Source organism: Mesoplodon densirostris, chromosome 13 (assembly GCF_025265405.1).
Source record: "Mesoplodon densirostris isolate mMesDen1 chromosome 13, mMesDen1 primary haplotype, whole genome shotgun sequence".
Taxonomy (NCBI): Eukaryota; Metazoa; Chordata; class Mammalia; order Artiodactyla; family Ziphiidae; genus Mesoplodon; species Mesoplodon densirostris.
The window spans coordinates 90,345,099-90,361,749 of record NC_082673.1 but is presented as its reverse complement, the minus strand read 5'-3'; the positions used below and the strand labels follow the sequence as shown (position 1 = coordinate 90,361,749).

Here is a 16,651-nt window from a genome sequence, read left to right as displayed (position 1 = left end):
GCAGCAGAGGGGAGACAAGCCCCGGCTCACGAGACCCTAGTGATCCTGCGGCTCTTGCCGGAGGTTCGGGCAACGGTGCCTTCCGGCCACCCTTCACTGCCATTTGGGGGGGTCCTCCCGAGAGGGTGCCCAGCAGGTGGCCATCACCCTCGGCCTGGAGCAAGAAAAGGGGGAGAGGCCAGGAAGAGGGGCCCACCCACCCGGAGAGGGCAGGGGAGCAGGCAGGAGAGGAGGGAGGGCCCGGGAGATGAGCCCAGGAAGTTACAAAGGAAGGCGGGACGGAGTGGGAGAGGGGCGGGAGCTCGGCACAGCTGCTACTGCACTGCGCCCACCTTCTGGCTGTGTAGAGAGGCAGGCGTGGCGAGAGACGGGCAGCTCTGCGGGGCGGGCAGCCGAGCGCTTGGTGGGCGCGGGGGAGGAGGGCTGCTGCTGCGGGGGGGGGGGGGGATCGAACCCCTCACTCTGGCCCTGCAGGTGCAGGGCAGCCCTTCTGCTTCTCTGCCTCACTTGTCCTGCCCCCGCCCCCTCCCCCTCCGCGAGGTTGGCTCAGATCACTGTCCCCACCTGTAGTGGGCTGAACTGCGTCCTTCCCAAAAGATATGCTCAAGTCCCAGCCCCCAGTCCCTGTGCATGTGAATTTATTTGGAAAAAGCCTTTGCAGATGTAAATTAAGGATCTCGAGATGGGATCGTGCTGGATTTGGGGTGAGACTTAGATCCAGCGATAGGTGTCCCTGTGGGAAGAGGGAAGACACAGAAGGAAGAAGGCCTGTGAAGACCGGCAGGGACGGGAGTGACGCAGGCCAGGAGCCCACCACAGAGCCCAAGCGCGGCTGCCCACGGTTGGCCTCGGATTCCGGCTTCCAGGTCTGCGGGGAAACACACTCCTGCCGTCTGAGCCCCCAGGTCGTAGTAGTTTGTTACGGCAGCTTTGGAAGTGGATACCACATGGACACAAAAGCCCAATCCCGGGTCACCAGCCTGCAAGCAAGTGACGGAACACAGGTGGCCTTGACCCCGCTTCCAGCTCCCTTCCCTGCACGTCCTACCTCTGGGAAAATCACCAGGAGCCTGGTGGCCAGGGGACAGGGTTGGGACAGTAGGAGGGGAGGCTGACAGAGGCTGGGTGGAGGCTGACACAGCTGCAGCCGATTGAGCTGCCAGCTGGGACCCGTGCTTCCCTGGCCTCCTTAGACCTGACGGTCTGGAGGGGAAGTAATCGCGGTGAAAGTGCTGTCTGCGGTCAGCGGCCAGAGCAAGGAGGAAGTGGGGAGATGACCCGGCCTTGCAGCCCTCGGGGCGTGCCTCTCTGCACCTAAACCCGCAACTATGCTTCTCCCAGGAGAGCTCCTGGCAGAGGGGAACTGGCCACATTGCCAGTGAAGCTTACCCTTAAGGGCCCCTCACTTCCAAAGACCCCTCTAAAGCCCTGTACCTGTTTTCGTATTCTTTCTGTCCAAAGGGACCCCCCCTGCCCAGACTGTAAAAGCATCGGGTCCCAAACACCCTGGCTCCCTCCTCGCTGACAGCTGGGCACAGCACACAATGCACAGCTGGCAGTGTGGACGCTTCCCTGGGTTTTCTGTCATCTGACCACCCAGCCAGCCAGGCCTCCATGCCTTCAACCAAGCTGGATTACTGAGTCCCTGCCTTGGATGTAATCCTTGCTCTCAATGCTCATGCTTAGAGGCAGGGGGGGAGAGGATACAGAGAAAAATTAGAAGCAGTTAAATCAGCTGCAGCATGATGAGCGTGAAGAAAGTGATAGGCAGAGAGGAGAAATCGTGGAGGGAATGGTTGTTCTACCTGGAAGTCATGACGGTCCCACCGAAGAGATGACCTCCAATCTGGGTTTTAAGGATGAGTAGGAGTTCACCAGCTAACAAGGGAGAAGGCAGCTTAGGCAGAGGGAACTGCACGGGCAAAGGCGTGGGACAGCCCCAGACCCTTGGGCACCAGTGTGTGTGACCTAGCCTGCCTGGCCCACGGGTGCTGTGGGATGAAAAGAGAGAGGGGAGGGCCAGGGCTGAGCAGGGAGGCCTCGGGTAGGGAGAGGAACGAGGTACGAGGGCCCCCAGGGAATGTGTTGTTGGTTTCCTGTGGCTGCCATAGCAAAGTAACCCAGACATGGCTTAAAAGGAGAGAAATTTCCTCCCTCTGAAGGCTCTAGGGGGCGGTGTTTCCAGGCCTCTCCCAGCTTCTGGCTGTCGCAGCCATGCGACCCCCGGGTCCCTTGCTTTGAAGCCACATCCCTCCAGTTGCTGCCTCTGTTGTCACATGACCTTCTCCCTGTGTGTTTCTGTGTTCCTCCTCTTCTTCTTACAAGGACACCAGTCATCGTGGAGAAGTTACTAATCAGGGAACTTGATTACATCTGCAAAGACACTACACTATCTCCAATTACAGTCACGTTCACAGGTACCTGGGGTTAGGGCTTCACCAAATCTTTCAACAGCCAGAAGCTGTCCCCTGAAAGCCTAGGGGTTTAGGCAGCAGGTGAGAGAAAACAATCCTTCCTGGGTTGTCTCCCTCTGTCCTGCTTCCAGCAAGTTCTGAGTTCCTAGTTTGGACCTTTAACTCCTGGGTTTTGACTTGGCCATGGGCTCATGGCTACTGGGTCCCGGTTCCCCCAGGAGGCTCTGGTTGGCTGCCCCAACCACTCCTGGCACCCAGAGGTGACCCTCAGCAGACCCGCTTCCAGCTCCACATTCAAGACCCTTCCCCACCCCAGGCCCTGGTCTGTGTCCGGCCCGAGTGGGGTGGCCCGGGTGGGGTATCTGGACATGACCAGGCCCTTGGGCTCCAACTTCAGGGTCATTCTCAATCCCCTGCTCCAAACCTTGATATCTAATCAGTTTCCAGGTGCTGCAGATGGGGCCTCTGAGGTGCTTCTCACGTCTGGGTGGCCTCTGCTCTGGGGCCATGTTTCCCAGCGGTTGGGGCCACAGTGCACTCACAGGTCACACACAGGAGTGGGGTTCTCTTTCCGACGTCCTCTCACCCATTTTGCCCAAGAAGCTGATTGAGCCCCGGGAGCTGGCACCTTCCCCCAACCTTTGTCTCATCTTGCTCTGGCAGCTGGAGCAGGACTCAGGCTTGGAGAAAGGCAAAGGGGGAGACTCCCGAGTAGGTCCTGAGCTGCGGCTTGGGCTCCCGGAGAGCCACGTGTGAAAGGACAGGTGACGTGATGCAGAGCAAACACCCGCTGCTGGGCATTCTGCCATTAGCACAGTCCAGTGACTCCCATCCCCAGAATGCTCACTCCAAACCTTACAGCAGGCCGTCTAAGGGTCTGCTAGACTGGACTTCAACATTCCAAGACAGCTAGACCCCCCCATCCACTACAGGGTCCCCCACAGCACGTGGTATAAGAGGCCCTCGAAACACACACGAGAGAACTTCCGACGGGCGTTTGTACCAGGGCATCAGTCAGGCTGCCTTGACCCCATAGTGAAGGTCAAGAGTCCACACTCTGGAGCAGGGTGGACCTGCCTCAGTTCCTTCTTACCTTTCCCACCAGCTGGATGAACCCAGGGATCTAACATCTCTCAGCATCTTTTCTCATCTTTAAAGAGAAAATAATTGTGATACCTCCTCATAAGTTTGTTGCAAAGAGTAAGTGAGATAATACATGTGAAGGGCTTATCAGGGTTCCCAGCACATGTTACTTATTCTGTAGGAAAACTATTATTGTTGCTAGAATGAAGCGCAGGCCTATGGAAACCCGAGCCCAGGAAGGTTGAATTTACTGGGGCCTTTGATTCAAATATACACAGATTTTTGCCTCCATGGAAAGTAGATGAAAGTCGAAGATGGATGGGCTTGAAAATGGAATCATGGAGATAAACTCACTGGACCAATTTTTTATATGGAGAATACCTCCCCTTGTGGATGATCCAAATTTCCCATCAGTAAAACCTACCTTGCCCCTTAGCGCAAATCTCGCCCCTGTTGCTTCCTTTTCTCCGTCACATTGGGACAGTAAATGCAGACTTTCAAGGGATTTCACATGCGCCCACTGTTTATTCTATGTCACTCAAATGTCACCTCTGCTCCGTGCAAAAGTTCCCTGGATGTGAGCACTTAGATCGGGCAACATTTGGAGGGTTTGGCCTCACAGATGGTCTGCTCTCTGGGTTGGCAAATTCCAGCCTGGCTTCACGAAGTTCCCGTTGCCATGGCGTCTGTGTGTGGGCAGGAGACGATCTTGCATCTCCTCAGCTTCTGGAACACTCATCCGGAGCCTCGGAATCAGGTGGTGGGAAGTCTGTGTGCCGAGAGAAAAAAGGAGGCAAGGAGTGTGGGAGGGAGGCGATCTGGGCGACTGCACCAGTGACTGCGCCAGTGTTAACAGAGCTGAGGAAGGGGGGCGATGCCTAGGCTGCCGATGAACCAGAAGAGACGGATGGAGGTGGAAGGCGTGTGGGGCAGGGGTGGCTGCAAGGCATGCTGGGACCTCAGCCACACAGGCTGGTGGGGCGGGGAATCAGATGGAGCTCCTTTTCTCCCATCTCCCGCCTCCTGCAATTCTCTGCTGCCCCTCCTTTTTTTTTTTTTGGTACGCGGGCCTCTCACTGTTGTGGCCTCTCCCGCTGCGGAGCACAGGCTCCGGACGCGCAGGCTCAGCGGCCATGGCTCACGGGCCCAGCCGCTCTGCAGCATGTGGGATCTTCCCGGACCGGGGCATGAACCCGTGTCCCCTGCATCAGCAGGCGGACTCTCAACCACTGCGCCACCATGGAAGCCCTCTGCTGCCCCTCCTTTGACAGCCACTTCCTACCACTGTCTTGAAGTCACTGTAAATGTAGCCCAGGAGTTAAATACTGCTGATTTCACACGTGCCTTTAATAAATGAATGAATAAATATTTAACGAGCTGACTGCAATGCTCTCTTCCCCAAGTTTTACGTGGCTGGCTCATTCTCAATAGTGTGGGTTTTGCTCAAAAAAGTTATCATTTGAGGGCTTCCCTGGTGGTGCAGTGGTTGAGAGTCCGCCTGCCGATGCAGGGGACACGGGTTCGTGCCCCGGTCCGGGACGATCCCACATGCCGCAGAGCGGCGAAGCCTGTGAGCCATGGCCGCTGAGCCTGTGCGTCCGGAGCCTGTGCTCCGCAGCAGGAGATGCCACAACAGTGAGAGGCCCGCGTACCACAAAAAAAAAAAGGAAAAGAAAAAAAGAGTTATCATTTGAGAGAGACCTTTCCTGACCCCCTATCTACCCCTGCCAGAGTCCTTTGCCATTACAGGGCCCTGTTGTGTTTTCTTATAGCACTTTGTAGTGTCTGAAACCATCTACATAAGCTCCAGTAGTGCCTATGTAACATGTGTGTAGGTCCCCATAACTAGGTCATCGTAGGCACTAATAATATTGGATAAATAAAGTAGTGAATTGGTATGTTCTGGAATATGGTAGGGTTTCAGAGCAGGTCCACTGGAGAGAGATTTAGTTACTGCCATGCAACCCTGGGAGAGTCACCTAGCCTGACGTCCTAGTCTGTACAATGGGGCTAGTGGGATTATTCAGAGACGGCATCTCTAAAGCATCCACGGAGGTCCCTGCACCGCGCAGGCGCACCCAGCACCGCCTCGCCGTGTTTGGAGGCAGCACGGCTCCAGCACTGCTCAACCCCAGGGGTGGAGGAGGGTCTGGAGCCACAGGCACGAGCGAGGAGGGAGTTGGTGGTCAGCCGGGGGAGCTGGGGGGCCTGTCAGGGCGAGGCCTGCCCCACGGTCTCCCTGCCCTCCCTCCTGGCCCGGTCTGCTCATTGGGTGCCTCAGGTTGCCAGGACCAGGCCTTACTCTGGCTGCCGAGGGACTGGGACCAGGAGGGGACACGGGAAAGCCAGGAGGCTGAGGCAAGGGCAGAACCTTTGGCCTTTGGGCCTGGCTTCTCCAGAGCTGTCTCCCCACCTTGGGCAGCAGGCGTTCCCTCGACCCCCTGCCCCCTCAGGGGCACTCAGGGTCCCTCTGCGTCCCCCCAGGGCTCCTGCTGCCGTCATCCAGCTCACCTGTCACTTACTCACGGCCTGTCTCCCTCATCATCCTGCCCCTCCTGCCTCAGGGCTGCTTGTGGGGAGCCTTTCAACTCTGCTCCCACCACCAACGCCAGCACCATCTCCATATCTCCAGCCCAAATTCCTGGGACAGGTCAGCTGGCCAACGGGCCTGCTTGGGCAGCTCTAGGTGCAGCCAGGCTGGCAGCATGGCCTGCCCACAGGCTTGTTCCCGAGCGTGAGCCTCCCACCTTGCCCGGTTCCCGCCAGCTGGGGCTTTGACAGGCACCTGCGACAGTTTCCCTCGGGGAAAGGGAAGGGAGTACAGGCACCATGATGGACGTGTCTGTATGTCCCCTCTACTCGCCTGACGCCCAAGTCCACACCTCACTCTCCCACAGCGCCCTCACCCTCCCCACCTCCGCACCTTTGCTCATGGGCTGCTTTCTGCCCAGAATGCTCTCCACTATTTCATCTTAGCTCAGGGGCCACCTCCTCCACGGGGTCCTCCCAGATTACCACTGCCAGATGTCACCTCTCCCTTCTTGGACCACTAGATCCCTTTGTCCCACTTTGAGATTTTGACTTGTTGTCATCATGAGCATGGTAGACAGCAATGATCCTCCAAAGATGTCCACGTCCTAATCCCTGGGCCCTGTGAAGATGTGACTTTACATGGCAAAAGGGACTTTGCAGATGAGATTAAGTTAAGGACCATGAGAAGGGACGATCACCCTGGATTATCCAGGTGGGCCCAATGTTATCACAAGTCTTTATAAGAGGGAGGTAAGAGGGTCAGTCAGCAAAGGAGATGTGACAGAAGCAGAGGGTGGAGGGATGCACTTGGAAGATGGAGGACGGGGCCACGAGTCAAGGACTGCAGGTGGCCTCCGGAAGCTGGGAAGCCAAGGAAACAGATTCTCCCCTGCAGCCTCCAGAAGGAACCAGCACCTTGATTTTAGCCCCTGGGACTCCCATCTGACTTCCAGACCTGTAAGAGAATAAATTTGTGTTGTTTTAAGCCACTAAATGTGTGGTTCTTTTTTTTTTTTTTTTTTTTTTTGCCGTACGCGGGCCTCTCACTGTTGTGGCCTCTCCCATTGTGGAGCACAGGCTCCGGACGCACAGGCTCAGCGGCCATGGCTCACGGGCCCAGCCGCTCCACAGCATGTAGGATCTTCCCGGACCGGGGCACAAACCCGTGTCCCCTGCATCGGCAGGCGGACTCTCAACCACTGCGCCACCAGGGAAGCCCAATGTGTGGTTCTTTGTTACAGCAGCTGTAGGCAATGAATACAGTTAACATACATGGGATTGTTCCTTTACTATAGAGTATCAGCATCTCAAGGAGGGACTGTGCCTTGTACATCTTTGCACATCTGTACACATATTTTAAAACACCTATGTATGACTGCACTGATCTATCAGTTCTCAACTGTATCGATCATTCATTCATCAGCCTCCTCTGGGCTTCTCCCATGGCAAGAAATGTTTCCTATAAGAAAGGAAGGGGCTTCCCTGGTGGCGCAGTGGTTGAGAGTCCGCCTGCCGATGCAGGAGACATGGGTTCGTGCCCCGGTCTGGGAGGATCCCACATGCCGCGGAGCGGCTGGGCCTGTGAGCCGTGGCCGCTGGGCCTGCACTTCCGGAGCCTGTGCTGGGCAACGGGAGAGGCCACAGCAGTGAGAGGCCCGCGTACCGCAAAAAAAAAAAAAAGAAAGGAAGGTTTTTTCCCCTGGAGCACCTGCATTAGTCCATCCCTCAGTGGACGTCTTTTGAGATATTTTTATAATAAAACAAAGCATGATTCTTTTTTGCAATACCATTCACATATTTGTCAGGAAACGTTATGAAACTTCAAGGAAATGTCTTGCTTCAATAAAGCCACTTTGGCCTCTGCTCTTGGCTGCCTGATAAAGTTTGAGAACTGACCAAAAAGATAAAATCCAAACTGCAAGGCCGTTCAGTCTGGCCCGTTCCTCCTCCACCCCGTCGGCAGCTTATCCCTGCCATGAAGCCTCATTTCTTGTCCTGCCCAGTACCCGATCCCCTGAATGCCAGGACGGCGCCCAGCGTAGGAATCTTAGCACAAGTTCCTCCAGCCTAGAGAGCACCTTTCTCAGCCCATCGTGGCCCTGCTCTTCCTGGAAGATTTAAGGCAATCGGCATATCCTCTGGGAGACGTCCTTCTGCGCATGGAGATCGGTGGATGGTGGCTCCAAGCAGAGGCTGAGAATTTTGTGGGACGAGCCCCCTGGTCTTCACACCAGGCTCTTGCCCCGCTGTGCGGCAAAGGGGCTGGGCGAGGCTCCCCTCCTGCTGGGGACAACGCAGAGCAGCCTTTAAGGTCGTGGCTCCTCTGTGTTGCCCCAGCCAAATGAAAATGTTCCAGCCCGAGGTGGGAAGCCTCTCTCCCCTTCCCATGGGCCATCACCCCGACCCCACAGGATGTACCCTCAGCACTGGGACACATTTGGTACTTGGATCAGAGGGGCACGCTGTGGTACTGCCAGCTGAGGGCAGGGACAGCCACCCCCAGGCCCCACCCTCGGGGGGTGGAGGGCAGCGGCCGTCCCAGGGAAGGGGCCCAGGGCACTCAGAGGCAGTGGGGCTGTGGGGTGACAGGGGGTGGGACCACGTGTGAGCCGAGGCTCCAGGCCCCTCCCCTTGAGCGCGCTTCACTGTCCCTGGACTTCACTTACAAAACACAGATTCAAATGTAAAATTATTAAGGGTTTCAAGATGGTGACCGCAGAGCATCAAACCCCAGCCCTAGGTCCCCCCCTCTGAGCACGGGGCCCTCTGGGACTCTGCCGGCCACACGCCCAGGAAGCCAGCCCTCAGCCAGCCTTCTGCCCAGACAGGGTGGGCCTGGGCCTGGCTGCCTGCCTCCTGTGGCCGTGGCCCTGCCCATCCGTCAGGGTGGCAGCTGCAGACCAGTGGCCAGTCCCCAGAGACGCTCACAACGGCCTCTGTGAGGGCTCGTCCAGCACACTCAGGGCCTTCACCCTTTCCTTGGGCCACCCTGGCTCCAGGGGAACCATGGTCTGAGGCCCTGTTGGAAATACTCCTCCTATGCCCCACCCGGTCTGACCGGATTCCATCCCACCCCTCCCGAACCAGCCCCTCTGGGCCGCACCCTCCAGATCTGAAGGAACAGCGTGAGGCCACAGTGACGGCCGGTGTTGACCGAGAGCTGCGGTCCCACTCCAGCGGGCCCTGGGGCCCAGATGGAGAAACTGGGGTTTGGAGGTTCCAGGTCACAAAGCCAGGCTGTGGCTGAGCTGGCCAGCCTGCACAACTCTGCCCTCCGGGCCCATCCCCACTCCTGGTGGGCGGGGCCCCAGCACAGCTTCCTTCTAGGTGCAGAGGCTGCTGCCATTCCGCCCCGGCCATATGCATCCTTTAGCTAAATTTAGATTAATTTTTCAAGAGGAAAGGGAGCACGTGCTTCTGAATAGCTAATCTGTCCCCACGTGCATTAGGACTTCTGATGTGATTGGGATAGAATAGGAAAATTATACAGGTCGTCGCAGAAGTCCCAGTAGGGGATTATAGGTAGAGAGGGAAACCTAGGAAACTTTGGGAGACCGCTGTTAAGTTAATGATCGCTCAAGAAAGCTATCGGAACATCGTGGAATGAAGAAACCTTGCTTCACTATAAAGCCATAAATAAAAGCACGAGATATGCCCCAGGTCGTTAAGTGAAAGAAAAATGTTACCACTCTTCTACTGATTTGAATAAGCGCTATGATGGTCCTAGTTTGACCTCATGGGTCAGACATTCCCCTGCCCAAAACGAAGGAGGAGCTAGTGATATAAGCCCGACATCTACTTGAAGAAGGCGGTTCTTTTCCCCTTCCCCCCACTTTCTTTTGATTATAAAATTGTAGCCCACTTAATCCTCAGGGCAGAGCCTCCTCACCTGCGCGCTTGCATCTCTCACAAGCGTCTTATGTTAATTAATCTACTTCTTGCCTATCACTTTGCCTCTCACTGAATTCCTTCTGCACTGAGAAAAAACCTGAGCCTCAGTAAGTCCAGACACCAGCTGAGTGATGCTAATTAATAGACCGTGGGTTCGAATCCCAGTCAGGTTTTTGGCCGGGTTCAAGTCCCGGCCACATGGGTTCAAGTCCCAATCTGAGGTGCACGTTTTCAGATGTGCCTTCCTTCAAGGCCAACCGTGGTCCCGGGGCCGCTGGCTCACACTGCCTGCCTGCCTTTGGTTTGTAGCGACATTTTTTCCCCTTCCTCTTTTGGTGTGTTTCCATGTGTTTATTAGATTTGTTCACAGTGGCTCATGTATTTTGACGTTCCGGTTAGTAATTTCCGCCTCCAGGCATGCAGACCACGGCGGGGGGTGGTGGTGGTGGTTGAGGGAGCCGCCTCCACGCGCTCCTGTGACCCCTTTCAGGCCCCACCCGTCTCCTGCTCAGTCACCCTGATCGGCGCTGATGGCAGGGTCTGCTGGACCCACAGCTCCAGGAAGCACGTGTTCCTTATCTATTTCCTCCCAGCCTCTGCTTTGTCTTAAAATAGGGATAAAGACTAATATATTTTACAGGTCAAAATGCTTGGTGGAGTGAATGAATGTTACAGAAGCCATTGACAGAAGCTACAAATAAGGCAGCAGCGGTGAAGAGTGGGGACTCAGGAGCTGGGTTGCCTGAGTTCAAACCCTGGCTCGGCCATTTATTTAGCTCTGGGCCCTGTGGCCAGCTACCCTCTCTGGTCCTCAGTGTCCTCGTGGGGGTAAAATGGGGGTAATAGTATTCAACAGTAACTACCTCATAGGGCTGTTATGGGGTGTAAATAGGTTAAGATTGGTAAGGTGTTTAGAATAGGGCCTGGCACATGTCAATGCTATCCAAGTATTTGCTAAATCAGTGACACCTTCCTCTTTCCCTCCTGAGTTCAAGACCAAATGAGAGGGACTTCCCTGGGGCACAGTGGTTAAAAACCCGCCTGCCAAGCCAGGGGACACGGGTTCGAGCCCTGGCCCAGGAAGATCCCAGATGCTGCAGAGCAACTAAGCCCGTGCGCCACAACTACTGAGCCTGCGCTCTGGAGCCCACGGCCACAACTACTGAAACTCGCGCGCCTAGAACCCGTGCTCCGCAACAAGAGAAGCCACCGCAGTGAGAAGCCCACGCACTGCAACGGAGAGTAGCCCCCGCTCGCCACAACTAGAGAAAGCCCGCAGGCGGCAATGAAGACCCAGCGCAGCCAAAAATAAATGAATAAATAAATAAATTTAAATTAAAAGAAAAAAGACCAAATGAGAAAGACACTGGGGTTTCAAATATCAGCTTTATTGTAAATAAGGCTGAACTTGAGTAGAAGGCTTGACTCACAGCCGCCGTCATATACCCCAGTATGAAGTACACTTGCCCCCCGACCCCAGGCTTGCCAGGGCCTGTCCTGTAACCCTGAGTCCACTCCTCAACCAAGGCTGTGACCAGAGGGCAGGGTGGGCCAGGCAGAGAAGGAGGGTGGGAACTGAGGCTGCTCAGTACCGCTCCCCATTCAATGAGAAAGGCTTCATAGAGGCCAGAGTCGCCTTGCCCCTTCTTTCAAATGCCTGATGGAGGGTGTGGGGGGCAGGAGGGGGATGGTGGGGAGTTTTCTCATTGGCCAAGGACCACTCCCGGCTGTCATTTATCAAACACCTACTGTGCACCTTGTATGTGTTTCGTTGTTCCCTCCTCACAGTGATCTTACAAGAAAGTGTCACTAATTTTTCAGATAAAGCAACTGGGACTCAGAAACCTTAGGTGACCTGTCCAAGGTCACACAGTCAGGAAGCAGCGGAGTCGAGATACACTCTTTCCCCTTTGCCACGCTGACTCTGGCTCCACCTGGACAGTTGTAAAGGGCTGGTGGCTGTGGTTCTGGGAGGAGGCCGCTGGTTTCGGAACCTGGCACCTGGCACCCAGCAGCGAGGACTGGGCCTTTCCTCTGGGAGAATACACTTTGGCACTGATGCTCTGTGGGGCATGATGTGATGGGATGGTGTGATGGGGGTGAAGGTGTTTATCCACTGCCGCCCTACCTTAGGCGTGTCTGGGCACAGAGTGGGGAGGGGGGTCCTTGTGGGGCCCTGCTGGGCTCCTGAGAGGCACAGCCCCCCCGCTGAGCCCACCAGGCCAAGTCCCAGGAGCCGTCTGCCCTGGAGACCTGGATACAGAGTGACTGTCACTGTCCTATGGAAGCAGGAGGAAGGGCAAGGCGAAGAGTAAGGATCCCTGAATCTGCCAGGAGACGCAGTGACTCGCCAGGAGGTCAAGCTTAGAGAGGGCCTGCCATGCAGGGAGACTAGCACTGCACAGGCCGGGGGCCTGAGAGGGGGCCGGTTCTGGTCATTTGGGCACACGCAACAGAAACGGACTCTGGGTGCTTTTAGCACAAAAAGAATGTACTGGACAGACATAAATTAGCCCTCGTGTCAGGGGAAGATGCAAAGACCCAGGCCAGGAACCAGGGTGGTCCTGAGGATCCAGGTGGGCAAAACCTAGGGATGAAAACAGCAGGACGGGTGAGAAAAGATTTGGGCGGTAAAAGCGACAGGGACCTGTAACGGGTTGGGTGGAGGAAGCTGGGGTGGAGGGAGGAGCCGGGGACGGGGATGGTGCGGGGGTGGGGTGGGGGTGGGCAGCGCCGTGAAGAGAGAATGTTCCAGGGGCAAGCACCGCCTGGTGGGAGTGGAGGCCTTCTTTTTGGGTTACATGGAGTTCGATATGCCTGTTGGACCCCTAGTTAGGGATTCTGGGCAAAGGCCTCGTCCAAGGTCCAGATGTGGGGGACACGCATCCAGGGTGACCGTGGAGGGTGAGTGAGAATCCACAAGGACAGCAAGAACCACAGAATGAAGGGGGAGGAACTGGGCATAGGACCACGCCCCCAGGAACAGCCCCGCCCCCCTCCCGCCAGCAGGCTCCTCTGCAGTCCACACAGGCCTAGGGCACTTCTGGCACCTGATTTCCTTGTCCTTCCAAGGCACTTGGCCTAGCGTCTCACACATAGTAGGTGCTCAGTGAATATCTGTAGCCCGTCTCCTATCGATTGGAAGGAGACAGCTGGATGCAGAAGTTGCTCCAGGTTTGACAGGCCTGACGCGTCCTCAAGGATGACACAGAAGGTGGTGTCACAGTGGTGCGTGGCGTGCTCCTAAGTCACAGTTTCTGCTTCCCGACGCTTCAAGGCAAACAACTGTGCTTATCTGAACGAGACCCCTCGACCTGGCATATCGGTGCATAGAGAGGAGGTACAGTGTGACACAGTCCTCCAGCTCTCAAACTCCATGTTCTCTTGAGAAATACAAACAAATCCACATGTTTAAATACAGGCCACCCACTGGCATCAAAGGGGGCGGATACCCTGGGTGACAAGTGCACACAGTTCTGGCTGGGTTTACATCAAAGCCTTTCCCACAATCCCTCGTTCATGGCCTCCTTGGCCCAACACGGTCCTAATTCAGCAACCTTTGTTCCAGAGGGTCTTGTCAAGGCTGCCTTCTTGAAGGCTGATTTGGAGCTCTGGTCTAATCTGCATAAGACCTCAGCTGGATGGTAACACCAAGTGCCTTGCAATTTGTTTGTCCTCAGAATCTGCCCACTGCCACAAGTCGCTCTATTGGAGGTGTGGGAATTTTCTTCAAGCATTGTTTCCAAGCAGGCAAAATGGCTTATTTATGGAGCACTCATTACTGGCTTTGTGATTTGTGTGAGAACAAGGCTGTCCTTGCCCTTGGAGAGCTCCCCACAGGGGACTGCTAATGCTTGTCACAGACTAAATGTCACTCTTTTGTGAATTCACAGGATTTCAGAGCTAGAGGAGCCCCCTGGGGGCTCACGGAAGTCCTTGGACAGACCAGGAGCACGAGGCTGAGGGGGGCAGAGGGGCCGCTGGGTGGAAGAGGCAGCTGACGCTCCCATTTGCGCGAGGCACACGGGACCCCACACTGACATCCCACTGGGAACTGGAGCGCTGCCTCCTCGTTGGAGCTGGCCAAGGTCCCAGATCTCTTCCTGTCCCCGAGGCATAGGTGGCATTTCCACCTAGCTGAGTCATCAGGGTTTTTTCCAGGTGGAGGCGGTAATTACCAACCCAGGCGAGCCCAGAGATCTTTAGCCCCCTGTGGAGGTGGCTCCAGGCTGCCAATTTAGAAACAAGTCTCTCTGTGTAGAAACCTATCCCCAAAGCCCATTTGTAGAATGTGGTCAGGGTCCTAGACGCCGTGGATGAGTTACAAACCACGGACACCGTAAAGTAAGAAGGATGGTTGTCAACACTGTGCGTTCCTGCGCGCTCCCAGCAGGTAGTTTAAGTGCCTCAAATCAGAGGAGTGTCGTGCAAGGGGGACATACCTTGAGGAAACCGCCGGCGCTTTCCTACAAACTATCGTCTACTGTTTACCACAACCCTAGGATGATACCGCTTCTAGGTGGACTCTAAAAAAACTGTACGAGGGCCTCCCTGGTGGCGCAGTGGTTAAGAGTCCGCCTGCCGATGCAGGGGATACGGGTTCGTGCCCCGGTCTGGGAGGATCCCATATGCCGCGGAGCGGCTGGGCCCGTGAGCCATGGCCGCTGGGCCTGCGCATCCGGAGCCTGTGCTCCGCAACGGGAGAGGCCACAACAGTGAGAGGTCCGCATACCGCAAAAAGAAAAAAGAAAAAAAAAAAAAAAACTGTACGAATGAACTCATTTACGAAGCAGAAATAGAGTGGCAGACATAGAAAACAAACTTGTGGTTACCAGGGAGGAAAGTGGCGGCGGGGAGGGATAAACTGGGAGATTGGGATGGACATAGACACACACGACTAACTATAAAATAGATAACTAATAAGGACCTACTGCATAGCCCAGGGAACTCCACTCCATACGTGTGGTGACCTATATGGGAAAAGCATCTTAAAAAAGAGTGGATATATGTATATGTATAACTGAATCACTTTGCTGTACTGCAGAAATGAACACAACATTATACATCGATTACACTCCAATTAAAACAAGACACAAGAAACTCAGGAGGCATCTATGACAATGGTCTCCATTAAGACAACAGAGGAATTTGCTTTTCGGGAAAAGCTCGAGTCACTTTGTTTCTTCTCCAAAGGAGCTTACAGCTTAGGCAGGTCGAGAAATACAAAGTCAGAGCGCCAAAGGTAACACACTGGGTCCAGAGTCATGGGGAGAAGGGAGGGGTTAGGGGAAACGTCATTCAGTCATTCAGCAAACACTGGATTCAGCATGAGGTGCTCCCCATTCTTGGCTGGGGTTCACCCATAACTCCTGTTTCCCACATGCTTCTGGAGCTAATTGGCTGATGCCCCCAGTGAGCCGCGGACTCTGCCAGGCCTCAGCTTCCGTTCACGGTGATCACACTAACTACCAATACTGTTGACAAGGCTGTTCTAAGAACGAGGGGATGCCATCTGTGAAGTGTGTCTTCCAGGAGTGGATGCAGGCCTTACTCCACAGGTTAGTTTTCTTTTTTTTTTTTTTTTTTTTTGCGGTACGCGGGCCTCTCACTGTGGCGGCCTCTCCTGTTGCGGAGCACAGGCTCCGGACACGCAGGCTCAGCGGCCGTGGCTCACAGGTCTAGCCGCTCCGCGGCATGTGGGATCTTCCCAGACCAGGGCACGAACCCGTGTCCCCTGCATCGGCAGGCGGACTCTCAACCACTGTGCCACCAGGGAAGCCCCACAGGTTAGTTTTTGCTCTGGTACGTGTGAAACCCTCCCAACCCTGATGCTGAAGTATGTGCAATGCCTGTGGGTTGTCACACGCATGAATTATCTGGTGAAAGTTAGACAATACCACTGACTTTGGCTCGATAACTTTAAAGAAAACGCCTTTATCACCATCACAGTTACATGCAACAGCACAAAGCAGGAGAAGATGAAAAGGAAAAAAGCTCAAACCAAAGAATAAATGACATTTCAGAAAAAGCAGAAGAGGTAGATATGAAGACCAATTGTAATTTAAAGCGGCAACATGTCCGATGACTTAATTGCTGGCTTCTGGGTTGTTTCAGGTTAGAAAGAGGCAGGTACACACCAAGCCAGACAGGAGGCCCTGTGGCAGGGAGCAAAAGATTTGACCTTGGGCAGTCTCTCAACTTCTCTGTGCCTGTTTTCTCAACCATAAACTGGGAGAGTAGTAACATCTAACTTAAATTGATAATAAGAGAGTATGGATTCACATACCTAGTATCTAACAGATACTCGAAAATTGTAGCCATGATCATTGAGTCATAGCAGAGAAAGCAGGAAGTGGGTACAGAATTGATAGGTGCTTAGAATGAATTTCGTTCTGTTGGACTAAAATGAACCTTTGTTTTAAATATCCCTGTCTTATTTGTTTCCAAATAAGACTGACTATGTCACCTCATCAAATGAGACGGCATGCACACAGAGAGTGGTGTGTTGGTAAATATTCAACAACAGGCTCCCAGGAAGGGGGAGAACCTTGATTTGTAGTGTTTGCCAATTTCTGCGGTGTGAATATTCCCACCATGGCCGATTTCAAGCTTCCAATGTGGCGTCAGGAGACTTGGCAACTACATGCAATGTGGGTTCCTACGTGGGACCCTGGAACAGAAAAAGAACATTAGGTGAAAAATAAAGGAAATCTGAATAAACTATGGACTTC

The 16,651-nt window shown here is 54.6% G+C and overlaps 1 protein-coding gene across 1 annotated transcript in view; it reads right to left on the bottom strand.

The window, feature by feature from the left end:
• Positions 1-16,651, bottom strand: part of LOC132500643 (basic proline-rich protein-like) — a 103,375-nt gene that overhangs the window by 1,177 nt on the left and 85,547 nt on the right. Inside the window, exons 5-8 of the mRNA XM_060115737.1 lie at positions 9,133-9,212; positions 815-868; positions 319-429; positions 59-154 (exon numbers count right to left, since the gene is read on the bottom strand). Coding sequence (XP_059971720.1) covers positions 59-154; positions 319-429; positions 815-868; positions 9,133-9,212 — 341 coding nt within the window. The remainder of the gene's footprint in view (positions 1-58; positions 155-318; positions 430-814; positions 869-9,132; positions 9,213-16,651) is intronic.